A 26,294-nucleotide genomic window follows, 5' to 3' on the forward strand; every position below is an offset into this window, starting at 1 on the left:
CCTGGCCCAGACCTAGCCATTGTGGCGACTTGGGGAATGAACCAGTGGATGGAAGATTCTCTTCCTTCCTTCTTTCCTTCCATCCTTCCTCCCTCCCTCCCTTCTCTCTCTCTTCTTCTCTCTCTACTCTCAATTTTTCTCAAAGAAATAAATTTATTTCTTTCAAATAAATAAAATATTTTTAAAAAATTTTACAATCACATAGTACATAGAAAATCTCTTACACAGTACTAAAATCCTTTTATTACAGAATTTTGCTTGATATTTTGCCATGACATAAAACTCAAATGTTGGGGCTGGCATTACAGCACAGTGAGTTAAGTCATTGCCTGCAATGCCAGCTTCTTATGGGCCACTAGTTAGAGTCATGGGTGTTCCACTTCTGATCCAGCTTCCTACTAATACCCCTAAGAAAGCAGCAGAAGATAGCCAAAGCACCTGCTACCCCTGTGGCAGACTCCAGTGGAGTTCCAGACTCCTAGCTTCAGCTTGGTCCAGCCCTGGCCATTGTGGTCACTTGGAGAGTGAACCAACAGATGAAAGCTCACTCGCTCACTCTCTCTCTCTCTCTCTCTCAGAGCCAATGTTGTAGCATAAAAGATTCCTCCTGCAACATGGGCACTGGTTCAACTCCCAATTGCTCCATTTTCAATCCAGCTCCCTGCTAATGTGCTTAGGAAAGCAGTAGAAGATGCCCCAAGTGTTTGGCCCCCTCTACCTCTACCCATGTGGGAGACCAAGAACAAACTCTGGGCTCCTGGCTTTGGCCTGGTCCAGCCCTGGTCATTGTAACCATTTGGGAGTGTTGAAGATTTCTCTATTTCTTCCTTTCTCTCTGTAACTCTTTCAAATAAATAATCTTAAAAAAAAAAAAAAACCCTCATTTGTTCTTATAGTTACTGTTATACACTCTTTTCCACTATTAAATGGCCCTATTAGAAAGTTCTTACTTCTATCAAGTTAAAAACAGCTTCCCTATAAGTGATATATTCACATTTTTTTTTTATTTGACAGGTAGAGACATAGACAGTGAGAGAGATAGGCACAGAGAAAGGTCTTCCTTCCATTGGTTCACCCCCTAAATGGCCGCTACAGCCAGCGCTGCGCCAATCCCAAGCTTGGAGCCAGGAGCTTCTTCCTGGTCTCCCATGCAGGTGCAGGAGCCCAAGCACCTGGGCCATCCTCCACTGCCCTCCCAGGCCACAGCAGAGAGCTGGACTCGAAGAGGAGCAACCAGGACCAAAACCCAGCACCCATATGGGATGCTGGTGCCCCAGGCGGAGGACTAACCAAGTAAGCCACGGCACCGGTCCCTAATATATTCACATTTTAATCTCTAGACTACGAGTTGGCAAACATTCTGTAAAGGCAGACAGTAAATATTTTAGGTTTTGTTGGTCACATATGGTCTGTCTTTTTTTCTTTTACAATCCTTTAAAAATGCAAAAACTTGGGCAGGCATTGTGGCACAGTGAGTTAAAATGACACCTGCAACACCAACATCCCATGTGGGCACTGGTTCAAGTCCCAGCTGCTCCACTTCTGATTCAGTTCTCTGCTAAGATCTCTCTCTCTCCTTTTCTCTGTAACTCTGCGTTTCAAATAAATAAACAAATCCATTTTAAAAATGCAAAAACCATTCTTAGTTCATGATCAACACAAATCAAGCCTTGGCCTGTGCAGACCCAAGCAGTAAACCATTATATTTCTCATCACGTGGGACTGTTACTTTCTATTTACTCTTTATCTTCCCAAAACAGGAGACAGCTTTCATCTATAAAACTCTAGCATCAAACACAGTTGGCACTTAGATATTTGTTATATAAAACTGACTTTAATGATCCACACCATAGAATACATTAGCACTACTGTCTTGATTTGGATAGCTTTAGCTTATATTTGAAAATAACCTGCTGAATTAAGTCCTATTCATGTTTCTCTATAAAACTTTAAAATCTTCTTCATGGGTGAATCTCTATGATTTGAAAGGTTGAGTTTATCCTTTGTAAAAAGCTAATAAATAAGTTCAATACTAAACAAAGGAAACCAGTAAGATCTATCCCAGACACACCACTAAATCTCTAACTCAGTTTTTTGGTCTGGAAGTTGAAGACAATAACAAATGCCTTAACTGACTCTAAAAAAAATCAAATGAGAGGCCAGCATTTTGGTGCAGCAGGTAAAGCCATTACCTGCAACAATGGCATGCCATATGGACACCAGTTGGTGTTTCAGCTTCTCCACTTCCAACCCAGCTCTCTGCTAATGGCCTAGAAAAGGCAGTGGAAGATGGCTCAAGTCCTTGGGCCCTTGCACTCACTGGGGAGGCAAGGATGAAGGTACAGGCTGCTGGCTTCAGCCTAGCACAGCTCTGGTCACTGCAGCCATTTGGGGAGTGAACCAGTGGATGAAAGAGCTCTCCCTCTCTCTAGCTCACTTGCTCACTCACGCTCTGTTATAACCCTGCTTTTAAAATAAATAAATAAATAAATCTTTAAAAAAAAAAAAAGAATCAGGGTCCAGCACTGTGATGTAGTGGGTAAAGCTGCCACTTGCAGTGCCGGCATCCCATATGGGTGCTAGTTCAAGTCCTGGCTGTTCCATTTCTGATCCAGCTCTCTGCTGTGGCCTGGAAAGGCAGTAGAAGATGGCCCAAGTCCTTGGGCCCTTGTGCCCTCATGGGAGACCTGGAAGAAGCTCCTGGCTCCCAGCGTTGGATCAGCGCAACTCTGGCCATTGCAGCCGTCTAGGGAGTGAACCAGTGGATAGGAAGATCTCTCTCTCTCTCTGACTCTGTTAACTCTGCTTTTCAAATAAATACATAAATTTTTAAAATAATAACAATAATATATGGTTTATACCAAGCACACCACCAAAAATTCAGGACTAAGGCGATATACCATCAGCAGGAAGCTATCACCTTTTTGTCTTCTGTAATAGGGCATGACAAAGTAAGGCACAACTGCACAGTCAATACAAGACCAGCTGGCCACTTGGAAAATGATAAATAAGCTAATCCCTTTGCATATAACTCTGTAAAGCGCCTCAACTCAAAAAGGATTTAGTTACATCCAGGGCTTGCAGTCCTGCAAAACTGTTTTACAAATGTGAGGTATTATTACTAGCTACAAATAAAGAGGCATTACCTAGCAACGGAGAACATAAAAGATCTCTATCTCTGTTGGATTCCTTTACTTGATTTTCTGATTGGCTCAATACACTTTCCTCGAGAGAAGAGAAGTCTGTCACTTCGATCCCTTCTGTTCTCACATTAAACCTGGTCTGAGATGTATCCAGAGTTTGGGAAGAGTCCGTTTCTTGAGGAAGACAATGCCAAGATTCTGTTTTCTAAAACAATAATTTTAAAGGAAAACATGCTAAGTCATTCACTGAATTACCATACACATTAACATTTAGATCAAAATGTCCACTCACATGGCATACTGCATCCAACTTAATAACATTTTCTCCAAAGTTTGGAAAAAGTAAAACTCTTCCTTTTCTGTTTCCCAGAATATTAAGTACATTTTAGATGTCTTCCCATTACTAACCATCTCCTAAAGTGTTGAACAAATCACTGGTATTTCAGCTATATTTGCAGTTAGTTCTCTTCATTAAGTCGATAGATTTGATTTTCTTAGATGAAACTTCAGTTTGATTATAAAACTGAAGAAAAAAAATTCCAAAACCCAAAATTGCAGTACAGGTTGAATATCCCTTATCCAAAAAGTTGAAATGATCTGAAGTCCAAAACTTTTGAGCAGACATTTTAGACTCCAGAACACTTCAGATTTTCAATATTCAGGACATTTTGACCTTCACATTTTCAGGTTAAAAATGCTCAAGTAGTGAAATCTACGCAAACAACCCAAAATCCAAAAACTTCTGAAATCCGAAACACTTCTGACCTCAAGCATTTCGGGTAAGAGATATTCACCTTCTATCTGTGGTCACTCTAAAATTTTCTTAGCAATTCTAATTTCTAGAAGACTCTTGGCTGTTCTCAGAATATAACAGTGTCATATCAACCACAAGCAGTATTCAGCCCCTTAAAATATTTACTCTTATATTACTGGCATAATTTACAGCAACCTTTCTCAAACTAGCTTTTCCAACTTTCAATTCCTTTCAGACTGATATTTTATTAAAATACTAATAATAAACCAATCTTTGAAACTGATCAAAAAGTCTAGAAAATGAAATTTAAAAGGTATATAAGCTAAAATACAAAACATAAGCCCAAATGTTTGATTTCTAGTTGTTAAAAAATTATAAAATTACTCTGTCAAACTGCTATATATGTTTGTAAACACTTCCTTTTAATTTTCATACTTACCTCAACAGAACAGTAAAAAGCAATTCATTAACTGGCATTCACCCACAGATAATATTATGCAGCAATGTTGAATTAAAGTTACATTATTGGGGCCGACGCTGTGGCACAGCAGGTAAAAGCTGCCACCTGCAATGCTGGCACCCCACACGGGCACCAATTTGAGTCCCGGCTGCTCCACTTGCGATCCAGCTCTCTGCTATGGCCTGGGAAAGTAGTAGAACATGCCCCAAGTCCTTGAGGCCCTGCACCCGCGTGGGAGACCCGGAAGAAGTTCCTGGCTTTGGATTGGCACAGCTCTGTCCATTATGGCCAATTGGGGAGGGAACCTGCTGATGGAAGACACACACCCCCCTTTCTCTCTCTCTCTCTCTCCTTCTCTTTCTCTCTCTCCTCTGTGTAACTCTTTCAAATAAATAAATAAATCTTTAAAAAAAAGTTACATTAAATACTAACAGTGGTCATTTTTAAAGACATTTTCCTTTTAAATTTCATATTAGCCAATAAATAAGTCTATTCTTCCTATTGTGCTATGAAAGTATTCTTTTATTCTCATTTTAAATCACAGGAATAGGAATGAACACAAAATTAGATCAAGTTATATTACAGCATCTTTTTTTCCTAATTAAACCTGAAAAAGCATAGAGATACATTTATTTATACTGAAACATATTCATATTTTTTACTTGGTATTAGTAGATCATACTTTTAAATTGTATTTGCTAACATGTTTTAGCACTTTAATACATATACCCATAAAGTCATAAATAAGAGTAATTGGGCATTTTCAAATGCTTTGTTTTCTAGCCTTATTCCATAATGTTTTCTTTATTTACTTTAACAAGGAAATTCAATGTTCCTTAAATTCCTTAAATTCAATGTTCCTTAAAAATATAAAATTTCACCAGTAAATCTATTAGTTCTAAACACTTGTGATATTTGATACTATAATAACTTTTTCAATTTCTTCTTTAGTAATCCTAGAGCACCTGTAAAAATTGATAGGTTTGTATAAACTCTATTCCATTCTTTTTCCCCACTTCCTGGTTGTATTTACCAGGAGTGTACCTACTTTTCCACATTTCTTGAATTAACAATTTTATTGTATCTACTCACCTGTTTCTATTTTCCTCTTTACCATGTTTCCTCTACTTTAGTTTTTCATTCTCTAAAATCTTTAAATAATTTTTCTTTTAATTTTTCTTTATTTAGATAAAACATATATTGATGGCAACCTTAGATATACTAATGCATTGATTTTCCTTATTCTATAAGTAGTCTGTTACTGGATTATTCTCCATTGATCTTAAAATGTTTCTAACAAAATATAGATGCTCTCTTAATTTCCAGATAACCCAGCATCCATGAAAAGATGTATTACAATTTAGAAAAACTCTCACAAACACTTTCCAACAAGACTTTTGTCTTTTAAAGGTATCTCAGTATTTAAAATTCATTAATAAATGATCACATAGTTATTTTTTTAAAAAGACACTCAACCATCTATTATATACTGTCAGTTATGTAAATATATGCAAAGAAGAAAGACTGGAGAGAAATATGCTAAAATACCAACACTATTCACCATTGACTTGTGAGATTTTGGGGCATCAGATCTTTGACCATCCCTAATAGCCTACTATTCTATGCTGGATAAATTAGTCAAAATCATACTCAGGTTTCAGAGCTTGAAAACTAATTTTGAGGTTTATCAGAGAAAAATAAAGCAGTAAAGGATGTTGAAAAAGAATAATCAGAGGAATAGAAAGAAAATCAGTAAAATCCATAAAAGGAAATCACTTTAAGAAATTATGCAATGGTTAACAGTGTCAAATGTTATTTATTGCACCTAAGATGAAAACAGAAATGTATTCACTGTATTCAGCTATACAAATGTCAATGACACCTGCTTTCCCAGGGTTTGGGTCAAAACAAAGTAGATCAAACTGAAGAAGAGGAGGATTCTAGCCAATGCACTAGTAATAAAATGAAATATAAACCAAATACAATAAAAGAAAAAATAAAATAAAACTGATATGATTGCCTACATAGAAAGTCCTAAAGACTCTTCCATAAATAGCTAATAGTTATAGTAAATGAGATTAGCAAGATCACGGAATACAAAGCTAATATAAAGAGTCAATTATATTTCTATCTATGAGAGTGCTTCAAAAAGTTTGGGAAAAAAAGGAATGACAAGATAACTTTAAAGATGGGCATTCAAGGGCTGGCCCTGTAGCATAGTGGGTAAAGCTGCCACCTGCAGTGCTGGCAGCCCATATGGGCGCCAGTTTGAGTCGTGGCTGCTCTACTTCTGATCCAGCTCTCTGCTATGGCCTGGGAAGGCAGTACAAGATGGCCCAAGTCACTGGATCCCCACACCCGTGCGGGAGACCCGGAAGAACCTCCTGGCTTCAGATCAGTGCAGCCCTAGCCATGGTGGCCAATCGGGGTGGGAACCAGCAGATGAAGACTAATCTCTCTCTCTCTCTCTCTCTCTCTCTCTCTCTCTCTGCAGCTCTTTCAAATAAATAAATCTTAAAAAAAAAAAAAAAAGATGGGCACTTGACCTAGTGGTTAATCCACCATTTGGGATGCCTGCATCTCATATTGGAGTGTCTGGGTACAAGTTCCAGCTTCCAGCTAACACACACCCTGGTGGCAACAGGTGATGCCCTAAGCAGCTGGATTCCTGCCACCACTTTGAGGACTTAGATTATGTTCCCGGTTCCCAGCTCTGGCCTGAGAAAACCAGGAAATGGGAGCTCTGTCTGTCTCTCAAATAATAATAAAAACTTAAAAAATTAAATAGAAAGCTAAGTTTAGCTTGGTGCAAAACCAATTCCAGGAGCCAGGCTGCAGTGTAGCCAGCACATGGAAGATCTCTTTGTTTCTCCCTCTCTATATATAACTCTTTCAAATAAATAAATCATTTTTTAAAAAATGTTAAGATCCATGCATTTTTTCATGGTAAGCATTTTCCATGAACTTTATAATAATTTTTCTTTCTGCCTAACAGTCTTCAAGCTACGACATCAGTTTTCAGCTTTCAGTTCCAGATCATATGTTCTCCTGGTTCTCAAGCCTTTAGTCTTGGACAACAACTATACAACTATACAACAACTATACAAGCACCAACAGCTCTCCTGAGTCTTCAGCTTACAGATCTTGGGACTTCTCAGCCCCTAGAGTCATAGAGGCCAATTCTTTTTACTAAATCTCTTTATTAACATCCATCTTTAACATCCATTTTATTGATTCTATTTCTTTTTAAATATTTATTTTCATCTTGAAAGGCAGAGCAAGAGTGACAGCAAAAGCAAGAGAGAAAATCTTCCATCCACAGGTCTGTTCCCCTAATCACCAATTGTCTTCCACTAAGCCAGACCTTAGGGGTCAACATTATGGCATAGTGGGTTAAGCTGCAGCCTGCAGGACCAGCATCTTATATGGGTGCCGGTTTAAGTCCTGGCTGCTCCTCTTCAGATCCAGTTCCCTGCTAAGAGCCTAAGAAAGTAGCGGAGGATGGCCCAAGTGCTTGGACCACTCCACCCACGTGGGAGACCTGGCAGAAGCTCCTGGCTCTTGGCTTCAGCCTGGCCCAACTCCAGTCATTGCAGCCATTTGGAGAGTGAACCAACAGATGGAAGAGCTCTCTCTGTCTCTCCTCCTCTCCCTCTCTATGTAACTCTGACTTTCAAATAAATAAATAAATCTTTTTAAAAAGTCAGACATTAAAGAGATCTGTAAAAATGTAAAACAATGCTACTCTTCTAATTCTTCTTGTTTGTTTTGGGAAAGTCACCTTTCACATTAAAATATTGTTAAAGGGGGCTAGCATTGTGGTGTAGTAGGCTAAGCAAGCCTCAGCCTGTGGCGCCAGCATCCCATATGGACACCCAGCTGCTCCTCTTCCAATCCATCTCCCTGCTTATGACCTAGGAAAGCAGTAGAAGATGGCTCAAGTGCTTGGAGCCCTGCACCCACGTGAGAGACCTGGAAGAAGCATCTCGCTCCTGGCTCCTGGCTCCTGGCTTGGGATCAGCCCAGCTCTGGCCATTGTAGCCATTTGAGGAGTAAACCATTAGATTGAAGACCTTTCTCTCTGTCTTTCCCTCTATCTGTAACTCTGCTTCTCAAATAAATAAATATATATAATTAATATATATTTTTATTTACGGAGGTAGACATTTGACACAGCAGTTGTCACTTGGGACACCCACATCCCATATCTGGAATGCCTTGGCTCCTTTGTTTCTGATCCAGTGTGCACTTTGGTAAGAGACTGTGTAAACCCCAGCTCTATCTACCAGGAAGCAAACAAACGACATTCAGGCAAAGGAACTGGTTCAAATCAGTTGGATCCAACATGGTGTCCAGATTAACTGCAGTGGACCTCCAACTTCATTATAATACATTAGCATAGTAAAATCACTCTCTTGCACCATGAAAGTTTACAATTTCCAGGACAGCCTACTGAAACAACCATCCAAGGAGATTAGAGGTGGATCCCTAATTCTTAGAAGTTGCTTCCCCCTTCCCAAAAATAAGATAAATATTCTACCCAGATATTAACATTCATTTCCTGGAACTCAAAATGCCAAACCCCAACCACACTCAGGGCTGCTCTGTCTGTGGAGAATCCTGTTCTTTGCCACTTTCTTTAATAAAATTCTTGTTTTCATTTTGCTGGGTCACGACTGATTCCTATCCCTCACTTAGGCCAAAGACTCTCCTGAGGGCATGAAGGGGCCCACACAGCTGTCCAGTATCATTGGGAAGCAGCAGTGATGGCACAAATACCTGGATCAGTATCAACCACATGGGAGACCTGCATTGAGTTCTGGGCTTGGGGCTTCTGTTTGGCCCAGGCTCAACAGTTATGGCCATCTGGAGAATGAACCAGAAAATGGATGATCTCTCTCTGCCTGTCTCTCTCTGTGTCTCTCTGCTTCTGTGTGTGTATGCATGTGTTTGTGTGTCTGCTTTTCAAATAAAATGAAAATACATAAAAATTTTAAAATAAAATATAATGGGTTTATTGTTTTTAAATAGATTTTAAATATTTTAATTTTGAATGGTAAATATCTAAAGAATCCTTTTTAAGAATATGGAGTCCTGGCCAGCGCTGCGGCTCACTAGGCTAATCCTCCGCCTTGCGGCGCCGGCACACCGGGTTCTAGTCCCGGTTGCCTCTCTTCCAGGCCAGCTCTCTGCTGTGGCCAGGGAGTGCAGTGGAGGATGGCCCAGGTGCTTGGGCCCTGCACCCATGGGAGACCAGGAGAAGCACCTGGCTCCTGCCTTTGGTTCAGCGCGGTGCACCAGCCGCAGCGTGCCGGCCACAGCAGCCATTGGAGGGTGAACCAACGGCAAAAGGAAGACCTTTCTCTCTCTCTCTCTCTCTCTCTCTCTCTCACTGTCCACTCTGCCTGTCAAAAAAAAAAAAAAAAAAAAAAAAAAAAAAGAATATGGAGTCCTAAGATTTAAAATAAAAAGAAAAGTGAACTGCTATTCTACAGAAAGGTCTATTAGGAAATAAGGATGTTAGAGTCATTTAGACTTTCCATTCTTCACAGCTAAATCAGAATTTCTTGCACTGTTTATCAAAAGAAAAATTGCTTGACAATTACAGAAGACATACCTGATCATCCCCAGAACCCCACTGAGTTGTTGTTTCCAAAGAGACAGCGTTAGTATCAGAAATTTGTGTTCTACTACTGCCTTGATATAATGACTGTTGCCATACACGACAGGTCAATGGAACCTGAAAAATCAAAAGCAGACTTAAATATAGTAATAATGCCACTATGACTGTATAGTGATAAAAGTAACCTAATATTTAGATCACATTTCTCAGCTGGTAAATTACTTTTCACATGTATAACATTTCAACTTCACAATCACTGTCCAAGTTATAATTCTCATCTGAAAATAAGGAAACCGGGACTTTAGGTTTTCAAGTTAGGACCCAACATACTTTCCGACAAGCCACAGCAGTTCCTTAATCTCCTACACCAACAGAAGTAAGAGAAGCAAAAAGAAACAAGTTGTTGGGGCCAGCCTTGTGGCTCAGCAGGTTAAGCTGTCACCTGGGATGATGCCAGCAACCCATATGGGCACTGGATTCTCCACTTCCAATCCAGCTCCCTGCTAACATGCCTGGGAAAAAAAGTGGAAAATGGCCCAAGTCTCTGGGCCCCTGCACACATGAGGGAGATCCAGATGAAGCTCCTGGACCTTAGCTTTAGCCTAATCCAGCGCCGGCTGATGTGTAGCCATTTGGGGAGTGAATCAGTAGATGGAAGTTCTCAATCTTGATATCTCTCTCTCTCTTCCCCTCTCCCTCTCTCTCAAATAAAATAACTCTTTTTTTAAAAAGTTGTATATTTTAAATCTTACTGCTTAAAACAGCTAAGAAATTCAGTTAACAAAAGAAACTAAAATCAACTCACATCACAGGGAAAACGAACAAAAGTCAGGGTCTTTTTATGAAGTCAAGGCTTGAAGCAAAACTCTCTTTCCTGTGAAAGAAGTCAATGAAATTTATGGTTGAAAGATGCATAGGAAAGATCAAAGGCAATCAAACAAAAGTGGCCCAGGTCAAGCCATTGCCTCACAGGTTTAGAGGCTGCTTTTGAAAGTTTTCCCAATATCCTTGAGAAGCGGAACCAAAAGCTTCTATTAAAAGACATTCTTGGGGCCAGCGCAGTGGCATAGCAAGTAAAGCCACCATCTGCAGTGCCAGCATCCCATATGGGTGCCAGTTCTGGTCCTGGCTGCTCCTCTCCCGATCCAGCTCTCTGCTATGGCCTAAGTCCTTGGGCCTCTGCACTCATGTGAGTGACCCGGAAGAAACTCCTAGCTTCAGATCGGCACAGCTCCAGCCATTGCAGCCAACTGGGGAGTGAACCAGCAGATTTAAGACCTTTCTCTCTCTCTCTCCCTGCTTCTCCTTTTCTCTGTATGTAACTCTTTCAAGTAAATAAATAAATCTTAAAAAAAAAAAAAAAAAAAAGATATCCTTATAAAGAAGCCACAAGGGGAAGACAGAAACAACCACAAAAACAGCAGGTAGAGAAGGATGAGCACACAGAAAGGAAAAGAAACAATATTCCTGCTAGAAATGAGATTGCAAATTACACTACTAAAGAACTTTACAAAAAGAATATTTCATATCCTCAGACATAAAAATACAGCATCAAAAAAAGAGGTCATAAATTAAAACAAGTAAGTTCTAACAAAAAATTACTAATCTAAAATGTGCAAGTCATGGAAAAGGTTGAGGTAAGTACTAGAGAAAACACAAAGGTAAAATATGTGACCTGTAAGTTCTTACCCAAATTAGCACAGAGGGTTAAATAACTGTACAACACTATAATTAAATTATAGAAGTTAACTGTACATCACTATAAAAGAAACCTTAAAACAGGAGTACTTTGAAGGTCTACCATTTAAGTCTTTTTAAAATTTAAGAGTAGAGCAAAGCAGGAATGGTAAACAGACGATATCTGGAAACTAAAAAAGGCTCAACATTACTCAGAAGCTAAGAGAGAATCCAAGAATATCCAGGCTAGCTGTATCAATTTCTGTGCCTGGTAATAGGCAGAGCAGCCAATCAACTACAAACTACCACAAATGTAGCGGGAAGCAAGGTAAATTTAACATGCAAAATTGAGCTCAAAAGAAATTAAGAAATCGCCAGGGCTAAATAACAAATAGGAAAGGAAGTCAGAGCAGTAACTGTAATCACAAAACAGATGTCACATAGGTTCTAATTTGTATAAAGCAGTTCTCATGTAGGTTTGGGGCTAAAATGTATACATTTTACAGTCTTTGATACCCCAAGTTAGTAACATACCAAAGACGCAGGAACAAAGCATAGAAAAGCAATATAAACAGAAGACATACTGTAGTTAGGATAAGTATAAATGTATTAACATACTAGAGCAGACGCTATCAGGCCGAAATGTTTTTGAAAAGCAGAGACAAAGAGACAGAGACACAGATTTCCCATTTACTGGTACCCCCAACAGCCAGAGCTGTGCCAAGCCTAACACCAGGAGCTGGGAACTCAATTCAGGTCTCCCACATGGGTAGCAGAAATCCAGCTACTTGAACCATAACTTGTACCTCCCAGGGTGCAAACCCACAGGAAAGCTGCAACTGGGAAGAGAGGTAGCCACTCTGATATGGAATGTAGGTATCTGAAGCGGCATCATAACTGCTGCGCCAAATGTCCACCCCATTAGGCCAATTTTAAAGCTATATGCTATCTGTAGGCCGGCGCCGCGGCTCACTAGGCTAATCCTCCGCCTAGCGGCGCCGGCAGACTGGGTTCTAGTCCCGGTTGGGGCGCCGGATTCTGTCCCGGTTGCCCCTCTTCCAGGCCAGCCCTCTGCTGTGGCCAGGGAGTGCAGTGGAGGATGGCCCAGGTGCTTGGGCCCTGCACCCCATGGGAGACCAGGAAAAGCACCTGGCTCCTGGCTCCTGCCATCGGATCAGCGCGGTGCGCCGGCTGCAGCGCGCCAGCCGCGGCGGCCATTGGAGGGTGAACCAACGGCAAAGGAAGACCTTTCTCTCTGTCTCTCTCTCTCACTGTCCACTCTGCCTGTCAAAAAAAAAAAAAAAAAAAAAAAAAAAAAAAAAAAAAAAAAAGCTATATGCTATCTGTAAACTACATGTTATTTATAAAAAATATACCTAAGTCATTAAGACAGAGCATGTTAAAATACAGAAAATAACATGCCAGGAAAATACTAAAATATTATATACTTACCTACATACACACACAAAATATTCTGTTTCACACCTCACACTGCAGAGTGGGTTTTTTTTTAACCTGTCCTTCACTCATATGTGCCCAATTTAGTTTTTTTTTTTTAAAGATTTATTTATTTATTTGAAAGAGTTACAGAGAGAGAGAAGGAAAGAGAGAGGGAGGGAGGGATGGAGGAAGGGAAGGGGAGGTGGGACTCTCCATCCGCTGGTTCACTCTCCAATTGGCTGCAACTGACAGAGCTGTGCCAATCCGAAGCTAGGAGCCAGCAGCTTCTTCCAGGTCTCCCATGTGGGTGCAGGGGCCCAAGGACTTGGACCATCTTCTACTGCTTTTCCAGGCCATAGCAGAGAGCTAGATCGGAAGTTGAGCATCTGGGACTTGAATTGGTTACCCATATGGGATGCCAGCACTGCAGATGGCGGCTCTACCCACTACCCCACAGCAAATGCTGGCACTTCTGACATGTGAGGGCCCATTATACTTTGTTGTCAGAGGCTATCCTGTATACTGTTAAGGTTTTAGCAACACCCTTGGTCTCTACATATAAGATGCCAATAATACCTCAACTCCCCCAAGTAACAAACAGAAATGTCACCAGAGGATCAGAATGGCTGAGACTGAGAATCACTGTTAACACAAATCAATATTGAAAATGAACAAAACTCAGAGCCGGCGCCGTGGCTCAATAGGCTAATCCTCCACCTTGCGGCGCCGGCACACCGGGTTCTAGTCCCGGTTGGGGCGCCGGATTCTGTCCCGGTCGCCCCTCTTCCAGGCCAGCTCTCTGCTATGGCCAGGGAGTGCAGTGGAGGATGGCCCAGGTGCTTGGGCCCTGCACCCCATGGGAGACCAGGAAAAGCACCTGGCTCCTGGCTCCTGCCAGGATCAGCGCGGTGCGCCGGCTGCAGCGGCGGCCATTGGAGGGTGAACCAACGGCAAAAGGAAGACCTTTCTCTCTGTCTCTCTCTCTCACTGTCCACTCTGCCTGTCAAAAAAAAAAAAAAAAAAAAAAAAGAAAATGAACAAAACTCAATTAGGTCTAAACTAGGATTAACCGCATACCAATAAAACTATTGATTCACCTGGAAGATAGAACAACTCTAACTTTGCATACACCTAACTTTAAATATTCGGAGGTAGGGTCAGCATTGTGGCACAGCTGGTTAAGTCATCTACCTATCAATAGTGTCTGGTTCCGGGTTGGTGCTGTGGTGCAGCAGGTTAATCCTCTGCCCGCAGCACCAGCATCCCATATGGGCACCGGTTCTAGTCCTGGCTGCTCCTCTTCCGATCCAGCTCTCTGCTGTGGCCTGGGAAAGCAGTATAAGATGGCCTAAGCACTTGGGCCCCTGCACCCACATGGGAGAACCAGCAGATGGAAGACCTTTCTCTCTGTCTGTAACTCTACCTCTCAAATAAATAAAATCTTAAAAGAAAAAAAAAAAAAAGGAGTGATTCAATTCCTAACTACTCTACTTCCCATCCAGCTTCCTGCTTATGCATCCGAGGAGGCAGCAGGTAACAGCTCAAGTGTTTAGTCCCTGCCACCAATGTGGGTGACCTAGATGGGGTTCCAGGCTCCTGGCCCAGCGCTGGCTGCTGCAAGCATTTGCAGAGTGAACCAGCAGATGAAAGACCTCTCAATCTCTCAATCTCAATCTCAATCTCAATCTCTCAATCTCTCTCTCTCTCTCTCTCTCCCCCTCTGCCTTCCAAGTAGATGAAAACAAACTTTTTCTTTAAAAAAAAAAAAAATTCAACTAAGAGGCCAGTGCTGTGGCCTAGCAGGTAAAGCTGTCACCTGCAGTGCTGGCATCCCATATGGGTACCTGTTCGAGTCCCAGCTGCTCCACTTCCAATCCAGCTCCCTGCTAATATGACTGGGAAAGCAGCAGAAGATGGTCCAAATCCTTGGGCCCCTATACCCATATGGGAGACCTGGAGGAAGCTCCTGTCTCCTGGCTTTAGATCTACCCAGCTCTAGCCATTGCAGCCATTTGGGGAGCAAATCAGTGAATGATCTCTTTCTCTCTCTGCCTCTGCCTCTCTGTAACTCTGCCATTCAAATAAATACATAACTCTTAAAAAAAAAAAAAGAATTTTTTAAAAAAATCTGAACATGATAAATACAAAGAAATCTCAGTTACCATTATTTTAAAAAATAAAAAAATATATTGAGGCCATCTTATTAATGGAAAAATCTACCATCATAGGAAGGATTTTGATTTAAACAAATCTTTCTCAACAACTGACAGATCAAACACAAAAAATAACTTTTAAAAAACTTGATTATTGCCTTACTTAAAACTTGGCATCTAACAACTAGATAAAATTCCTCCCAAACATATAAGGAATATTTATGGGGGAGGGGGACTTCATGGTATCTGTAACATAAATGTCAACATCTTTTGAAATATCTATCACCAGATTAGGTTCTGAATGCAAAGCAATTGAGTTATAATACTACAAAAAGAAAAATAAATACTATTTTCTACTTGTACATTTTTTAAAAAATTCTTTATTTTTGTTTCCATTTTATTTGAAAGAAAAAGAGATATCTATTGAGAGAAAGAGAGAGAGAGAGAGAATATGAATGTCTCCATCCACTGCTTCACTTTCCAAATGCCAAAAATAGCCAGAAATGGGCCAAGCTGAAGCCAGAACTCAATCCAAGTTTCCCACATGAGTGGCAGGGACCCAAGGACCCAAGAACATCACCTGCTGCCTCCTAGGAAGCTGGAATTGGAAACAGAGGCAGGACAGGAACCCAAGCATTCAAGTATGGGATACGGGTGTCTCAAACAACATCTTTACTACTGTATCAAATGCCTGCCCCTACGTTTCTATATAACTCAGTATATGAACTAGCATAGTGGCTGCTCCAGTTCATGTCTGGCTGCTCCCTGATAATGAGGAGGTATTACAACATACTCCACCCTAGAATAGCATAACACATATTCAAGTATACACAGGATATTCTCCAAGATTGACCATATGTTAGGCTATAAAACAAATTTTTTAATAATCAAAACCATAAACATATTTTCAAATCAAAATGAAACAAAATTAAAAATTAGTAACATAGGAAGTTGGAAAAACTAATAAGTGGAAATTAAGTAACAGATTTCTAAGTAATCAATGGGTCACAATCACAATCACAAATAAAATTTTTTAATATTTTGAAATGATAATAAAACACCACACATAAGCCGGCGCCGTGGCTCAATAGGCTAATCCTCCACCTTGCGGCGCCGGCACACCGGGTTCTAGTCCCGGTCGGGGCGCCGGATTCTGTCCCGGTTGCCCCTCTTCCAGGCCAGCTCTCTGCTATGGCCAGGGAGTGCAGTGGAGGATGGCCCAGGTGCTTGGGCCCTGCACCCCATGGGAGACCAGGAAAAGCACCTGGCTCCTGGCTCCTGCCATCGGATCAGCGCAGTGCGCCGGCTGCAGCAGCGGCCATTGGAGGGTGAACCAACGGCAAAGGAAGACCTTTCTCTCTCTGTCTCTCTCTCACTGTCCACTCTGCCTGTCAAAAAATAAAAAAAATAAATAAATAAATAAATAAAAATATAAAAAAAAAAGAAAAAAAAAACACCACATATAAAACTTACAAGTTGCAGCTAGAACCACACTCAAGAGGGAAACTCACAGCTATAAACATGTATATAACAAATAAAATAAAGACCAAAAGACCAAAATGACCTAACCTTCCACTTTAAACTAGAGATAACTAAACCCAACTAAAACAGGAAACAGTAAAAAGCAATAAAACTAAAAGTTATGATTTCAAAACATCAACAAAATTGAAAAGCCTTAGTTAGACTCATCAAAAAAAAGAGAGTACTCAGATTACCAAAATCAGAAACAAAAAAAGGTGACTTCACTACCAGCCTTACAGAAATACAAACTATTTGAAGAGGCTATCACCAGGGCCAGCATTGTGGCATAGCAGGCAAAGCTAATGCCTGAAATGCCAGCACCCCATATGAGCTCTAGCTTGTGTCCCGGCTACTCCACGTCTGATCCAGCTCCCTGTTAATGACCTGAGAAAGGCAGCAGAAGATGGCCCAAGCACTTGGGCCCCTATCACCCATGTGGGAGACCCGGATAAAGCTCCTGACTTCAGCCTGGCACAGCCCTGGCCATTGCAGCCATTTGGAGAATGAACTAGCAGATGAATGATCTCTCTGTCTCCCCCTCTCACTCTGTAATTCTTCCAAATAAATAAATAAATTTAAAAAAAAGACTATCATCAATATCTGTATGTGAACAGATCTGATAATCTAGAAGAAATGGACAACTAGAAAAATCACAAACTATTAAAACTAATTCCAGAAAGAACAGAAAACCTGAATAGACCTAAAGCAAAAGAATAAGGCAATTTAATGATCAAAATACTTCCCTCAAAGTTTACTTTGAGGCTCATATGGTGTAATATACCAAACTATCAGAGAATTAATGCTAATCCTTTACAAACTCTTCCAAAGACAAAAGGAACACTTGCAACTCATTTTCTGAGGTCAATATATTTTTTGAGGTCAATATCTTGATACCAAACCAGGAAAAGGCATTATAAGAAAACTATAGAGTAGCATCTCTTTTAATATAGATGCAAAAACTCTAAACAAAATATACTAGCAAACAAATACACACACATACACACAAACATTCCTATGTCCAACAACCTATTAAATATTTATACACCATGGCAAAGTGAGTTTTCTCAGAATGTAAGATTGGTTTAACACTATTAATTAATGTAATATACCAATTAACAGAATTTCACAAAATCATAAGAAATACCCAACAAACTAGAAATAGGGGAAAAACTGCAACAATATAAGAACATTTATGAAAAGTCCACATTTTACTAACATCATATTTGAGGATGAAAGACTGCATGTTTTCCTGATCAAGGACCAAACAAGGATATCCATTCTCATCACTTCTATTTGACATTATATTGGAAGTTCCAGCTAAGGCAATTAAGCAAGAAAAAAAAATAGGTAAAAGGCATCCAAACTGAAAAGGAATAATGAAAGTGTATGTTGGGCCAGAGCTGTGGCATAACGTTGCTACCTGCAGTGTCGGCATCCCATATGGCTGCCCGCTTGAGTCCCGCCTGCTCCACTTCTGATCCAGCTCTTTGCTATGTCTGGCAAAGCAGTGGAAGATGGCCCAAGTCCTTGTGCCTCTGCACCCGCGTGGGAGACCTGGAAGAAGCTCGTGGCTCCTGACTCTGGATGGGCAGAGCTCTAGCCATTGCGGCCAATTGGGTAGTGAACCAGTGGAAGGGAGACCTACTCCTCCCTCCCACCCCTCCCTCCCTTCCTCTCCCCCCACCTCTCAGAGACAATAGCATATAAGAAACAAAGCTTCAGGGTCTAGGAGATAGGTCACAGGAACAGGAACACCACTGCTACTTCAATATACCTTCTCACTTAATCCTCACAGCACATGGGAAATTATTTTAAAAGAAAAAGAAAGAAAGTATATGTCTTTTCATTTGACATGGTCTTTATTAGAAAATCCTAGGGGATCCACTAAAAATCTATTAGAATAAAGAAAGAAGTTCAGAAGAGATACAAGGTCAGCAAACAAAAACCAACTGTTCTTATACACATACAGTGAACAATTCAAAATTAAAAGTTTTTGAGATAACATTTTTAGTTAACATTACAGTCAAGGTCTTAATGCTCCATTAAACAAAAAGATGGACAAGTCAAAAGATAAAAAACCCTTGTTCAGCAGTAATATAGACAAGGGCTATAATCAAATGGAAAGATGAGCATTTCACCCATAAACAGCAAATTTTAAAATTATCACTGATCATTAAAACTATAGCAGTATAACATTCTTAACCATTGGTTTGACAGAGATATAAAACAAAGGTTGACAAAAATATATTTGCAGCATTACTGCCACACAGAGAAGGAGGGAGAGAGGAAATATCATTATACTTAGAATTATATCTATGGGCCGGCGCCATGGCTCACTAGGCTAATCTTCCACCTGAGGCACCAGCACCCCGGGTTCTAGTCCCGTTCGGGGCACCGGGTACTACTCCCGGTTGCTCCTCTTCCAGTCCAGCTCTCTGCTGTGACCCGGGAGGGCAGTGGAGGATGGCCCAAGTGCTTGGGTCCCTGCACCCCCATGGGAGACCGGGAGGAAGTACCTGGCTCCTGGCTTCGGATCGGCGCAGCACCGGCCATAGCAGCCATTAGGGGAGTGAACTAATAGAAAGAAGACATTTCTCTCTGATTCTCCCTCTCACTGTTACTGCCTGGCAAAAAAAATTTAAAAAAAAATTATATCTATGAACTACACTGAATTTGTTCTCTTTATATTAATATCACATTATCATGAAAAAACAAAGTATCAGAAAAAATTATGGAATAAAAACAAAAATTAAGAAAAATAATTCTCACAATAGCATCATAAAAAAGGAAAATACTGAGTACTTAAGTACAATCTAGAAACTACAAAACATTACTGAACAAATTTAAAGAATATCTAAATAAGTAGAAAGATAGTCAGTGTTCACAGGTCAGAAGTTTAATATTAAGATGACAATACTGCCAAATTTATCTACAGATTCAACAATTTCTATCAAAATACCAGCTCAATTCTTTGTAGGAACTGACAGCTGGTCCTAAAGTTCATGTGGAATTGCAAGGGGCTCTAAAAAAGTCAAAAAAATTTTTGAAAAGAAAAAACAAAAGCTGGAGAACTCATACTTGCCCATTTCAAAACTTACTTCAAAGCCACCATAATTGGGCCAGCGCCGCAGCTCAATAGGCTGATTTTCAGCCTGAGGCGCTGGCACATGGGATTCTAGTCCCGGTTGGGGCGCCAGATTCTGTCCCGGTTGCCCCTCTTCCAGGCCAGCTCTCTGCTGAGCCCAGGAGTGCAGTGGAGGATGGCCCAAGTGCTTGGGCCCTGCACCCCATGGGAGACCAGGAGAAGCACCTGGCTCCTGGCTTCGGATCAGCGTGGTGCGCAGGCCACAACGCGCCGACAGCGGCAGCCATTGGAGGGTGAACCAATGGTAAAGGAAGACCTTTCTCTCTGTCTCTCACTGTCCACTCTGTCAAAAAAAAAAAAAAAAAAAGAGCTGCCATAATCAAATGAGTGTCATATGGCATCTGCCTGAACAAATAACTCAGTGGAATAGAGGTGAGAGTTTGGAAATAAACCCATCCATTTATAGTCAACTGATTAGCAAAAAATGTGCTAAGTCCATTCAGTGGGGAAAAGAATCAATTCAACAAATTGGGCTGGATATCCATTCTCATCACTTCTATTTGACATTATATTGACTAGGATATCCATCCTCCACTGCTCAACAAATTGGGCTGGATAGTCATATGCAAAAGAATGAAGTAGAATCCTTTCTGCAAACCATTTGCAAAAAGTAACTCAAGGGGCCGGCATTGTGGAGTAGCCAGTAAAGCCGCAGAAGAACGCCGGCATCCCATATGGGCACCAGTTTGAGTCCTGGCTGCTCCTCCACTTCTGATCCAGCTCCCTGCTAATGCACCTGGAAAGCAGCAGAAGATGGCCCAAGTGCTTGGGCCACTGCGGCCACACAGGGGATCTTAAAGAACTTCCTGGCTTCTGGCCCAGTCCTGACCACTGCAGTCATTTGGGGAGTGAACCAGTGGATGAAAGCTCGCTCTCGCTGTCTCTCTTTCTAACTCTGCCTTTCAAAGAAATCAATCTTAACAAAATAATAACTCAAAATGAATCATGAATGGTCTAAATGTTAACAGCAAGAACTATAAAACTCAGATGAATTTCCAGTTCAGGGAAGCTCTTCAATGGGCTGCAAAACTGCAGTACAAGAGACAGCCTCTTGGTGCCTGTACGGGTGGTCTTGTGCAAGCTAAGAAAGGCAAGGATGAGGAATGGAGATGGAGCAGTTGAGTTGAAGCCTGGAAGAGAGCCAGCAGAAAAGGATGGGGCTGTGGACAACACTTAGCATTCATCCCTGCTGGGTCCCGCTCCTTCCCCAATGTTGTGCAATGTTAATAGTAATGCAGAGTACGGAGGGAACACATTCCTTTCTGGCTGTTGCATTTTCAAGTTATAAAATAGAAAAGCCTCTCACTTTTAGGAACCCATTGTTGATTTCTTTGTTGTGAGTTGGGGGTGGCAGTACCCTTAAACCTACATGTGTAATCTGCTCTTGTTTATGAGTAATGTGAAACTTTCCTCAGGACAGATGTGAACCAGTGTGAGCTAGTGGCAACTGCTGCAACTTGCTGTAACCTGAAATTGTGGGGAGCAACTCGGACTAGACTAAGTTACTGGAATTAAGACTTATTCTATGCATCTGCTCTCCCACAATGTGGCGCTGGGAGAGGAGGAAACAGCTTCTACGCAGCTGCCTCTTGCCAACTTGAGTGATGACCTCCAGGAGCTGATCCTGCTCCTGATTGGAGGAGAGCAGCGTACTCGGCGTGTGGGCAGCCGAGTTGGGATTGGCGGAGGAGGACTATAAAGGAGGAGAGAGACAACATGCAACAGGAACATCTAAGGGGAACATCTATCTGAAGGAACACCTGTGCAGCCCCCGAGAGAGCCGGCCGGCGGTGTGCCACTCTCCTGCGGAAGTGGGGAAAGTGGCAGGGGGAACCGCCCTTCCACGGAGGTGGAAGGGTCGGTAGCCAACCCGGGAAGAACCAGCAGCAAACCCGGGGAGGGCCGAGCAGATGAAAGAACAGCGCAGGGTCCTGTGTCATTCCTCCACGAAGAGGGGGAGCGACATAATGGTGCCGTGACTCGGATAGGAAACCTAGGCAGGGTTTAGTGTCGTTCCTCCATGAAGAGGGGGAGCAACAGAAATGTGTGTGGGTTGACAGCACAGGAGTAGGAGGGTAGGGGCTTTGTTTGGCATAGAAGACTAGATAATTGGGAGACAAGTGGCTCTTCAAAGAGTTTGGGATGATTGATGATGCCATTGGCCTAGTCACCCATCCCTAGATATAGTGAATATGACACCCTGGAACATAAACCATGGACAGCAGCACCAGGCTCCTGGGAAGAAAGCTTGGCAGGGAGCTTGCCTCCTATGGCATCTGGTCCTTCCACCTTTCCTTCTTTTCATTTGAGATGATTATGTAAGCCTCCCTGAGCTTGGAAATAATGTAGAGATAACTACACACACTCTTCTAATGCACATCCAGCAAGAACTGACAGGTACGGGGTAGTTAAGAGCTCCCAGATTCAGGTATGAGAGACAAAAGTAGAACTAAAAGTGCTCTGGAGTTTCAGTCTTTTCAGCCCCTTCCCCAAGCCCCTAGAAGAACATGGTCTGCTTGAAATGCCCTTAGAGAAGTTTCCTCAACAGGAGGACCTTTTTCCTTAGGTTCAATCTTCCCAAGGAGTTTCTAAGATGGTGAAATAGGGAGGGAGCTTACTTCTACAGTCTAGGGGAAAAGAGTTTTAAAACAGTGGAGAGGGGTTGGCGCTGTGGCATAGCAGGTAAAGCCACCGCCTACAGTGCCAGCATCCCATATGGGTGCCGGTTCGAGACCTAGCTGCTCCATTTCCGATTCAGCTCTATGCTATGGCATGGGATAGCAGTAGAAGATAGCCCAAGTCCTTGGGGCCCTGCACCCATGTGGAAGACCCAGAAGAAGTTCCTGGATCCTGGCTTCAGATCGGCACAGTCCCAGCCGTTGTGGTCAACTGGGGAGTGAACCAGCGGATGGAAGACCTCTCTCTCTCTCTCTGCCTCTCCTCTCTCTGTGTAACTCTGACTTTCATGAGTTTCAAATACATAAATCCTTTTTTTTTTTTAGATTTTTTTATTTATTTATTTGACAGGCAGAGTTACAGACAGACAGACAGAAAGGTCTTCCCTCCGTTGGTTCTCTCCCTAGATGGCCGCAATGGTCGGAGCCGCGCCGATTCGAAGCCAGGAGCCAGGAGTTTCATCCTGGTCTCCCACATGGGTGCAGGGGCCCAAGCACTTGGGCCATCCTCCACTGCTATCCCAGGCCACAGCAGAGAGCTGGACTGGAAGAGGTGTAACCAGGACTAGAACCAGTGCCCATATGGGATGCAGGCACCGCGGGTGGAAGATCAACCTAGTGCGCTGGCCCCCAATAAATAAAATCTTTAAAAAAAAAAAGTGGAAAGAGCACAATATCAGGGAAGAGTTAGGGAAAAAACTCCAGAGGAAACTCCATACAAATTAGAGGGACACTATGGACCTATGTGGAGGGCGTAGATGTACACAACTCAGGACCCCAGCAGCGAGAGCCTCAGCACCAGCTTTGAAGAGTAAGGTCAGACCAGACTACAGCATCCCAAGCCACTGACAATAAAGATGTAGAAAGAGCCCTGGCTTGAGTCCAGCTTGGAACCCTGTGGGGGACAGTGTACCTGCCAACCTAGAGGGATAAAAGGGGGGCACGTTTCTCTCTACCCAACCACCTGGCACTGGCAGCCTGTAACTAGCCAAGAGAGGGCAGGTGTCATTTTGGACATACGTAACAGCTGCGCCAGTTCATATTGGCAGGCCCAACAACCAGCTGAGAGGAGATGCCCGAGTCTGGCTATAATTGACAGGGGACTGGGTGCTGGTGACTATGGGAGCCTTGAGGGCTGGGACTGTGAAAACACTGTGGCTATGTGGGAAGGTGCAGAGTATGGCCAGGACTTTAGGCAGTCACTATGGGCAGCTCCACATGCACGCGGCTCCCTGATTCCCTGGTGAGGGTCATTGCTGCGGGATCCGTGCTCACACTGAGGATCCTTTGTGTGGTTCTTGTGGCAGAGCAGATGAATATTGTACCAGGTGGGGCTAGAATCAGGCATTGGTCTCCCTGGAGGAGAGCAGGTAAGTGCGGGAGTATGCCAGCAGAGCAGAACAAACCTCTTATTTAAAAAAAAAAAAAAAATTAGAAAAGAGATTTACCACGCCCAACTTGGGTGTTACCTTGGACACTCCCCTTACCCTGGAGCACTGAACACAGCTCTCTGACCACACCCAGCACAGGCCTCTGGGTATTCTCTGAAAGAGCAGACACTCTACTAAGCCACAGAGGCATAGTCCAGAGATAAAAGCCATCATAGAGGGAAATAAAAAACTAATAAGTATCTCCACAAATGTCTAATAATAAATGCAGCAATTCAAGAAACAAGAATAACAAAGACAACATGATTCTCTCAAAAGAACACAACACTTCAATACTAGAATGTGAAGATGAACAGATTAAAGAAATGCCAGAAACAGAATTCAAAACATTGATCACAGGATTACTTAGAAGTAATCAGAAGCAGGGGCCAGTGCTATGGCGCAGTGGGTTAAAGCCGCAGTCTGCAGTGCTGGCATCCCATCTGGGTGCAGGCTCAAGTCCTGGCTACTCCACTTCCAATCCAGCTCTCTGCCATGCCTAAGAAAGCAGCAGAAGATGGCCCAAGTCCTTGCACCCCTGCAACCACGTGGAGACCAGGAAGAAGTTCCTGGCTCTTGGCTTCAGATAGGCACAGCTCCAGCCGTTGCAGCCACCTGGGGAGTGAACCAACGGATGGAAGACCTTTCTCTCTCTCTCTCTCTCTCTCTCTCTCTGCCTCTGCCTCTGCCTCTGCCTCTCTGTAACTCTGACTTTCAAATAAATAAATAAATCTTAAAAAAAAAAAAAAAAAAGTAGGCCGGCGTGGCTCACTAGGCTAATCCTCCGCCTTGTGGCGCTGGCACACCGGGTTCTAGTCCCGGTCGGGGCGCCGGATTCTTTCCCGATTGCCCCTCTTCCAGGCCAGCTCTCTGCTGTGGCCAGGGAGTACAGTGGAGGATGGCCCAAGTGCTTGGGCCCTGCACCCCATGGGAGACCAGGATAAGCACCTGGCTCCTGCCTTCGGATCAGCTCTGTGCGCCGGCCGCAGCGTGCCGGCCGCGGCGGCCATTGGAGGGTGAACCAACGGCAAAGGAAGACCTTTCTCTCTGTCTCTCTCTCTCTCACTGTCCACTCTGCCTGTCAAAAAAAAAAAAAAAAAAAAGTAATCAGAAGCAAATCCACAAATTAAAGAAATCCATACATGACATGAATGAAAATTTTTCCCAAGAAATTGAGATCTTAAATCTTCCTTTCCTGCTGCCTCTCCCTTAGTTTTTGAGTATTGAAGTTAGAGAACTAGCCACAGAGATGTAACTCTATGGCTGCTGTTCACTGGCAGAAGTGTCCCCACCAGTTGGGCTGCTACCCCACTGTGGGGAGCCCTAGCATTTATGTTTCACTTTTTTTTTTTTTTTTTTTTTTTTTTTTTTTTTTTTTTGACAGGCAGAGTGGACAGTGAGAGAGAGAGAGACAGAGAGAAAGGTCTTCCTTTGCCGTTGGTTCACCCTCCAATGGCCGCCGCGGCCGGCGCGCTGCGGCCGGCGCACCGCGCTGATCCGATGGCAGGAGCCAGGAGCCAGGTGCTTTTCCTGGTCTCCCATGGGGTGCAGGGCCCAAGCACCTGGGCCATCCTCCACTGCACTCCCTGGCCACAGCAGAGGGCTGGCCTGGAAGAGGGGCAACCGGGACAGAATCCGGCGCCCCGACCGGGACTAGAACCCGGTGTGCCGGCGCCGCTAGGCGGAGGATTAGCCTAGTGAGCCGCGGCGCCGGCCTTATGTTTCACTTTTAAGTGAATAATTTGTCTGCAAGGCAGGCCCATCTGAGTTAGACATTTTCCCTACAGGAACTCTTAATACGGGACTTCCCTTGTACATTTCCCCTTGATACCCCAAACTCTTTGCTGTTAATAGACATTTCTCCTAAGTGAATATATACATAAACAGTCAAAAAGCACATGAAAAATGCTCAACACCATTAGCTATCAGGGAAATCCAAATCAAAACTAGAATGAGATACCATATCTTTTTACACCTATTAGGATGGCTACATTCAAAAAGTCAGAAAATAATAAGGCCAGCGCCGCGGCTCACTAGGCTAATCCTCCGCCGAGCGGCGCCGGCACACCGGGTTCTAGTCCCGGTTGGGGCACCGGATTCTGTCCCGGTTGCCCCTCTTCCAGGCCAGCTCTCTGCTGTAGCCCGGGAGGGCAGTGGAGGATGGCACAAGTACTTGGGCCCTGCACCCGCATGGGAGACCAGGATAAGCACCTGGCTCCTGGCTCCTGCCATCAGATCAGCGCGGTGTGCCAGCCGCAGCGCGCCTGCCGTGGCGG

The 26,294-nt window shown here is 42.9% G+C and overlaps 1 protein-coding gene across 20 annotated transcripts in view; it reads right to left on the reverse strand.

Moving 5' to 3' along the window:
* Nucleotides 1-26,294, reverse strand: part of ALMS1 (ALMS1 centrosome and basal body associated protein) — a 175,718-nt gene that overhangs the window by 142,903 nt on the left and 6,521 nt on the right. For 15 of the 20 annotated variants that reach the window (XM_070068932.1, XM_070068931.1, XM_070068923.1 and 12 more), the window contains exons 2-3: nt 9,975-10,097; nt 3,147-3,348 (exon numbers count right to left, since the gene is read on the reverse strand). The exons of 1 other annotated variant lie outside the window; for it this stretch is intronic. In XM_070068932.1, the coding sequence (XP_069925033.1) occupies nt 3,147-3,348; nt 9,975-10,097 (325 nt within the window). Of the gene's footprint in view, nt 1-3,146; nt 3,349-9,974; nt 10,098-26,294 lie in introns of those variants that run through there. 4 more of the 20 variants (XM_070068938.1, XM_070068936.1, XM_070068924.1 and 1 more) reach the window with 2 other exon arrangements.

The sequence above is a fragment of the Oryctolagus cuniculus genome, chromosome 2, assembly GCF_964237555.1.
Source record: "Oryctolagus cuniculus chromosome 2, mOryCun1.1, whole genome shotgun sequence".
In the NCBI taxonomy this organism is placed as follows: domain Eukaryota; kingdom Metazoa; phylum Chordata; class Mammalia; order Lagomorpha; family Leporidae; genus Oryctolagus; species Oryctolagus cuniculus.